Source organism: Silene latifolia, chromosome 8 (genome assembly GCF_048544455.1).
Source record: "Silene latifolia isolate original U9 population chromosome 8, ASM4854445v1, whole genome shotgun sequence".
In the NCBI taxonomy this organism is placed as follows: domain Eukaryota; kingdom Viridiplantae; phylum Streptophyta; class Magnoliopsida; order Caryophyllales; family Caryophyllaceae; genus Silene; species Silene latifolia.
In genome coordinates, this window is record NC_133533.1 from 108,749,895 (window position 1) to 108,757,784 (window position 7,890).

Here is a 7,890-nt window from a genome sequence, read left to right on the forward strand (position 1 = left end):
GGAATAGGAGGGCGTAAGATATATTATAAATTAGTGGAAATAGTTATGAGAGAAAGACTTTTGATATTTTAAACCGAGGATTTGAGGAAACAAACAATTTTTTAAACATATCATTTTTGCCTTTTGGAATTTTTTAAACATATCATTTGAGGAAACAAACAAATTACTGAACTGAACTTATAGAATCTGAACTGAACTGAACTTATAGGATCTGAACTGAACTTATATGATCTGAATTGAACTGAAATTATAAGATCTGAACTGAACTCAACTTATAGGATCTGATCTGAACTGAACTGAACTTATTGGATCTGAAGTGAATTTAAATTAAGTGACTTTAAGTCCAAAGAACAGGACCTAATTGCCGCCGTATGAAAAATCAGAAGGTCTTCCTTAAGCTGATATTATTCGTTTTAAGCTTAAGACATGTTAAGTACATATCTCTTGTGTATATAAGAATAATATGGAAAAACAATATATTTATCTTATATATATAAGTGTTATGATATTTGTTATGAAAAAATAAAAATATAAAGATTACGAGTTTTTTTTTTTTTTTTTCCATTAGGATAAGTATCGTATCAAGCTAAGACATTTATTGGAATGGCGTCAACTTTTAATCTCAATCAAACACGTATGCTCCCCGCATATATTAATTGCCGTATGAAAAATACTATAGAAATAACTCAATTTTTTTTAATTTTCTTTCCTTAGGATAAGTATCATCATGTACTCTATGAATGACTCGATGCTAAGACCATTATTGGAATGCTGGGTCAACTATCAAGTTAGGTAGCACCAAAACGGACACGGACACGACACGGACACGTGACACGACATCCCTTGAAATTTAGGACACGGGACACGTTATTTAAATTTAATAAAATATATATTTTATAATTATAAACATTCGAATTTATTTTTATAAAAGTATTTGATATTAAATTTAAATAAGTTAAGCTAAAACTTGCCCTTGATTATAACCCGTTTTCATTTACCATCCAAACGAATCTTTTAATCTATCTCTTTCTACAGCTCATTTCACGTTTAAAGAACATCATTCACCCCAAATGATGTCCAAATATCATGGACACGCGTCGGACACGGCCGAAATACCATGGACACGCGTCGGACACGTGCCCAAATAAATGTAGAAAGTTAGACACGACTTTGTAGGTGTCCGACACGTTTCGACGTGTGTCCGAGGAGTGTCGGTGTCCGACACGGTGTCGGACACGGGACGGCTGATTAGGAGAAGTGTCCGTGCTACCTAGCTAGTATCAAGAGCACGTTACTTCCCATTTCCGGAATGCTGGGTCAACTATCAAGAGCACGTTACTTCCCATTTCCCGATTTCCGCCATGCTTCCAAGTTTCTGTTGAGATTTGCAATTAATTGCATGTTATTCATGATATATGGTGAATTCATTAAACTAATATACGTAGAGTAGAGAACCAAAGATGACTTTGGCCTATAAATTGGACGTACAAATTGAAACTATTATTTACTACAAATAAAACCCTTACATAATTTGCATACATACAAAAACCCTAAAAGCTATGGCTACCCAAACCCCATTAGTGATCGATGATGAAACAATGGAGACGTTGTCCGTGGTGACATTGCCTCAAGTCGTTGCTTTCAAGCATAGTGAAACCGGCCATTTTTTGGCCGTTGTCGCTGATGGGCCTCTGAAAGATCATCTCGAGTTCAATGCAGATGTCGACCAACTTAGCCAGTGTGTACAGTTCATTGTAGAGATGGCTGATAACAACATGGATGTGCACCTAAAGAGTTGCTACAACAACAACTATTTGAGCAGGTGATTGCTTTTCTCTTTTCACTAGTGTTAATTAAAACATTTTTTTAAAAAATATGTTGCTACATATCTGAAAGAAGATATTGGAAAGTATGAGTCCATTTTTGAAATAATGGTCAAAAATAAAATATTTGTCGTTTTGGGTCGGTTTTGAAAATATTTGTCAAAATGGTGTCCACGTAGGCTCGGGATTTCTAGACTTGAAACACGCCACTAGTAATGGCGTGTTTTGTGAAGGAAACACGCCATTAGTAGTGGCGTGTCTTTACAAAAATTTTTTTACTCAACTGACTAAACTTAAAAAAAAAAAAAAAAAAAAAAAAAAAAAAAAAAATTACACAAGACACGCCATAGGGGATGGCGTGTTTCCCCTCCGAAACCCGCCGTTCCCAATGGCGTGTTTGTTTTAGTCCATTTTTTAATGAAGTTTCTTTCCCTACTCATTATAAACACGCCATTTGTAGTGGCGTGTTTTAGGTCCAGAAATCCCGAGCCTACGTGGACACCATTTTGACAAATATTTTCAAAACCGACCCAAAACGACAAATATTTTATTTTTGACCATTATTTCAAAAATGGATTCGAAAAGTATGGACACTACAATGAGGTATATTTATTTGGATTAAAGGTATCAGTGTATGTATTCTATTTCTTGAGGGACACCCCTCAGAAGGGCAATCATTAAAAATTAATTAAATTTGTGACCCCAATAAAATTGAGAATTGTTATCCCCTTCTCTTCTACTCCCTCCATACCACACCAATGGTAACATAGTCCCACTTTTTGTGAGGAGAAAAGTGGGTCCATGTTACCATTAGTGTGGTATGGATGGAGTACCTTTTTTCCCTAATAACTGATTAAAATATAAGTAGTATATTTGGCTTCATCTACATGTCATCCGACCCACACCGCACACGATTATATTATTTTAATCGATTGTGAGACAGCAAAGGGAGAATGTGGGAGGAAAAAAGTAGATAGCAATCCTCATTAAAATTACAATGATCTATGATTACCATTAATTACAATTATCTATGTTTTTATTATCATAATAACTCAATAAGGTCGATTGGTTTTCTACTTTATTCTTCAAACTCATAAACTAACTCTAAAGTAATTTGTAGAACCCATTTTTCACTCACAAAATGATATTTATGAGTTTTGATATGTAGTTAGTCTTCCTTAATTAAAATGAATATATCCATCTTAACATTAAAAAGGGTCAAATATCATCCCACTTGTGTATATAAAATCAATTTGCTAATTTTCCTATGTATTTTATTTTTGTCATTTTACACAATTTTTTATTTAAGATGAGTATATCCGTCTTAAACTTAAGACGAGTCAAGTACACTATTAAGATGGATATTCCGTCTTAAGGACGACTAGCTGTATTATTAAAACGGGTCAAATAACATCTCACAATCGAATCATTTATCGGAATGCATTTGCAATTATCCTATTTATTTCACACATGTACATATCTGATATTTGTAATAAAAATTGATGTGCATGCAGAGAATCAGATGAATATAAGGCTTTCATCACTGCAACAGCTTCGCAACCCGTGGTAGACACGGGCGCTTGGAATTGTACACTGTTTCGCCCCTTTGCCAGTGCTGGATCAGACGGAACCAAGTTATATCTATATAAACTTTCTGTGTCTGCCGTTGGCGAATCAGAGCATGAAAATGGGGCCCGCCAATATTTGCGGATAGCCGCACCTGGCGGACCCCAAGTTCACCTTTTGGCTGTGGACTGCACCACACCCGTAGTCACTCTACCCAAATATGTGTCATTCAAGGGCGACAATGGTAAATTTCTCCAAGCTTTCATAGAGGAATCGGGATATCGGGCGTACAGCGTCTTCAAAAGCGACGACTGTACAGACACAAGAACAGTGTACGAGATTGTGCCTGTTGATAACAGGATTATCCGGATCAAGTCTTACCACTTTGACGCGTTTCTTGCGAAGGTCCACGATGACTTGATCCAAGGTAACTTCTATCCTGATACTGGGGACAACGCATTGTTTGAGATTGTGAAGAGGCCTGAGAATGCTTCTACAGTTATTATTCGAAACATGGGAAATAATATGTTTTGTACAAGAACACCGAGCAACATCAGCAAGTGGCCAGATTACTTGATTGCGAATGGGACCGATGGTGATGCAAAAGAAGCACATATCGAGGTGGTTGAGCCGGTGGTTAGCCGGGAAATCAATCCATCACCTACCGATTATCGGATGGCCGAGGCTGTCTTGTATGACCGCGAATCATTGGACATGGATCATAAAATTGTTACGAACACATTTACCGTTCCTGCGCAATGGCAAATGAAGTTTACATTTACAAAGAGTCGAACCAGTTCTTGGGATAACATGGAAACCATCAAATGGGATGGATCTTCCATTTTACGGACTCACGTTCCGCAAATCATAGGGGATAATGAGGTTGTTCTCCGAGACACCTACAGTGGCCCGTGCACGTGGGGACAACCGATAGATAGGTTTGTAACATTTATAATACATCACGAGGTGGTAGTACCCCCGAAGACGAGTATCTATGCTACCCTCGTGGCCAAAAAGAGCACTTGTAAAGTGCCTTTTTCCTTTTTCTTATCGTCAAATAGACGAACTTACAACGGGAACATACAAATCATATAATAAGGATGATGGTGTTTACATAGGTACCCATGTCTATGGTTATGAGATCATAGAGAAAGCGGTACCCATCGCCGCCGTAGACGATGCACCATGAGAGTTGTAACTTGTAAGACAAAGCTAACTAGCGCACCTTTGAATTTCAATTAAAACCCATGTACTAGTATTTTTCAGTTTCTCAAGTACTCCCTACTTCAAATATACTCGTATGTAGTGTAATAAATTAAATCCCATGACACCTTTGAACTTTGACAAATCTATATATATATATATAAAAGAGAGTTTTTTCGAGCGAATCTAGAGCGTCCACATCATCAAAAAATAATTTAGGAAAGTTTCATAAATAATATTTTCCACATAAAAAATAAAGTGGAGAATCTTTTAATTATTATAATATCTATATTTCCTATTTTATATTCATGATAAGTTTCTAATTTTTATATAAAAACTTTGACATTTCATTTGGCAAAAAAATATTGTTATAAAAATTATGAAGATAATATAATCATATTCGTGGTAAAAAATGCTTTCATTAGAGTATAGATTTCATATGATTTGCACATACGAGTATTAAAGATGGTGTACTTCTTTTAATATGTTAAATGTCCCACATTGAAAAGCAATGTTAGTGTGGTGATTATAATACGTATAAATTATAGAATTGTACCACATCGAAAGATTAACATAAGATGGGTGGTCCTATGATTATAAATAGGAGTCATCATTGGAACCTATATACCAACCAAAAACCTGTTGAGTCTCTTAAGTATTGTTTTGGAGAGCTCTTAAGAGTTTATATCATTATTTTCACAGTATGATATATACATATTTTTTCTACATTATGTATTATATTCAAGTGATATTTTTAATCTTTATATAAAAACTTATACATCTCATTTGTCAAAAAAAGTATTATAAAAAAAACGTATGAATATTAATAAATAGTACTCCCTCCATTTAATCCCAAATACATTTTCATTTACACACTTGCCAAGTCACAAATTACAACGTAATATCTTTAAGTTTACATTATAAAAAATTTAAAAAATTGATACTCTCATTGTACTTTATAGGTGAATCAAATAAGATCTCACATGACCATATTTTGTCTTACATATTGCAAGAAATCGTAAAGATTCTATTGTGTAAAAAGAAATGTTGTATTTGGTCTTGAATCGAGGGAGTATAGTATTTGCTCATTATTATTAACCCGGTTTAGATGTCGAATTATGTGCGAAAAAGGTGGTGTATTTCTAAGTATGTTATTTGTCCCACATTGAAAAATATGTTGGTTTGGTGAATATATTACGTATAAATAATAGAATTGTCCCACATCGAAAGTTTAGCATAAGGTGGATGATCATATGATTATAAATAGAAGGCATCCTTAGAACCTAAATACCTACCAAAACCTTCTCGAGTCTCTTAAGCATTGTCTTGGAGAGCTCTTAAGAGTTTATATCATTATTTCCACGATATGATATATATTTTTTATATTATGTCCAAGTGATGTTTATAATTTTTATATAAAAACTTATACATCTCATTTAGCAAAAAAGCAACATAATTTTTTTTTTTTGAAAAAATTAAATAATTCGATTCGTGGTAAATAAATGTTAGCATTAAAATATAGTATCATATTATTTGCACATATTTTAATTACGATAAGAAGTTAAAAAAAAGTACTATACAAATATTAATAAATAGTATAGTATTTGCTTATTATTATTAAACTCAAGTTAGATGTCGAATTAGGTGCGAAAAAGATGGTATATTTCTAAGTATATTGTTTGTCCCACATTGAAAAATAATGTAGGTGTGGTAAATATACTACATATAAATAGTTGATCAATTGTCCCACATTAGAAGATTATCACGAGGTGAGGTATCACATGATTATATATAAATATGAGTCATATTTGAAACTTAGGGGTATAAACCTAAAGTCTTTTGAATCGCTTAAAAATTATCTTAAAGAGTTCTTATAAGAGTTGTATTAATGGCAAACCTTAGTTACAACAATACCATACAAATATTAATCACGTAGATATTTATAAAAGCGATTATATGTTACTATATTAGTGATATTATAATGTTTATTTTAAGACAATCGATAGTATAATAACTTTATTTAAGACAAAATCATAATTAAAAAATAAAATGGGTGCTAAATATACATAAATTGGTTATTAATGTGTCATATAATGATAATCTCTGCAATAAAATAGAAAATTTATGAATTATAATACATTCAAGTCTTTGCGCAAAAAGATCTTGAATCCACAAACAAATCAATAATGAGCTTTTTTACTTTGATAAATAGTAGAATTAAATCTTTTAACTTTCAAATATAGGTAATTATTATGCCTCATTACATTTGAGTAACTAAACAAAATCATAATTTAAACCATTAATCAAAATCGCACTTAAAAAGAAAATATTTTGCATTTGTTTATACATTTTATTGCTCCCTCAATTACATCTTAAAAGTCGTGTTAGAAAAAAATGTAATTTAAATCATATCATTTGTACATATTTTAATTATGACAAAAAATGGAAAAAAACGTACGAATATAAATAGATAGTATAATTTTTTCTCATTATTAAATCGGGTTGGATATCGAAATAGGAAGATGGTGTACTTTTTCGTGTGTTATTTGTCCCACATTGAAAAATAATGTAGGTGCGGTAAATATACTACATATAAATAGTTGAATTGTCTCACATCAGAAAATTATCATAAGGTGGGGTGATCTTAAAAATTAATTTAGGAAAGTATCATAAATAATATTTTTGGATGTAAAAAATAAAGTGGAGAATCATTTAATTATTATAATATTTATTTCCTATATTATATTCAATTGATGTTTATAATTTTTATATAAAAACGTTTACATTTCATTTGGCAAAAAAATATCGTTAAGAAAATTATGAATTAACATAATTTGATTCGTGGTAAAAATGATATCATTAGCGTATAGATTTCATATAATTTGTACATATAAAATTATGTACTTCTCAGTATGTTATATTTCCCACATTGAAAAATAATGTAGGATTATATAAAAATAATAGAATTGTCCCACATCGAAAGATTAACAATAAGATGTAGTGGTCTTATGATTATAAATATGAGGCATCCTTGGAACTTAGGTATCAACCTAGCATCTTTTGCGTCTCTTAAATAAGATGTTTTGACTTTTGATCATATTTAAATAAATGATTAGACATAAGATGTAATAAATATTAAGACCTTATAACCAATTTTTTTTACTAAGTTAATTATCCCGTTGCAACGCACGGGCATCCAAACTAGTTACACATGGTAGCGCTCAATTTAGGTTTACATATGGTTGACAAATCACACGGAGAGAGAAAAGGAAAAAAAAAAACCCAATATAAAAAATCC

The 7,890-nt window shown here is 32.2% G+C and overlaps 1 protein-coding gene across 1 annotated transcript; it reads left to right on the forward strand.

Moving 5' to 3' along the window:
- Window positions 1–1,284: 1,284 nt before the first annotated feature.
- LOC141597259 (uncharacterized) lies at window positions 1,285–4,696 on the forward strand. The gene is made up of 2 exons (XM_074417643.1): window positions 1,285–1,822; window positions 3,338–4,696. The coding sequence occupies exons 1-2, from the start codon at window positions 1,560–1,562 to the stop codon at window positions 4,482–4,484; spliced, it is 1,410 nt and encodes a 469-aa protein (XP_074273744.1). The 5' UTR covers window positions 1,285–1,559; the 3' UTR covers window positions 4,485–4,696.
- The last annotated feature ends 3,194 nt before the right edge of the window (window positions 4,697–7,890 follow it).

Bases quoted from the DNA above. Each gene is read 5' to 3' on its own strand.
- LOC141597259 (XM_074417643.1), top strand. From the start codon at position 1,560: ATGGCTACCCAAACCCCATTAGTGATCGATGATGAAACAATGGAGACG. The intron at 1,823-3,337 runs GTGATTGCTTTT...ATGTGCATGCAG, and splicing joins AACAACAACTATTTGAGCAG to AGAATCAGATGAATATAAGG.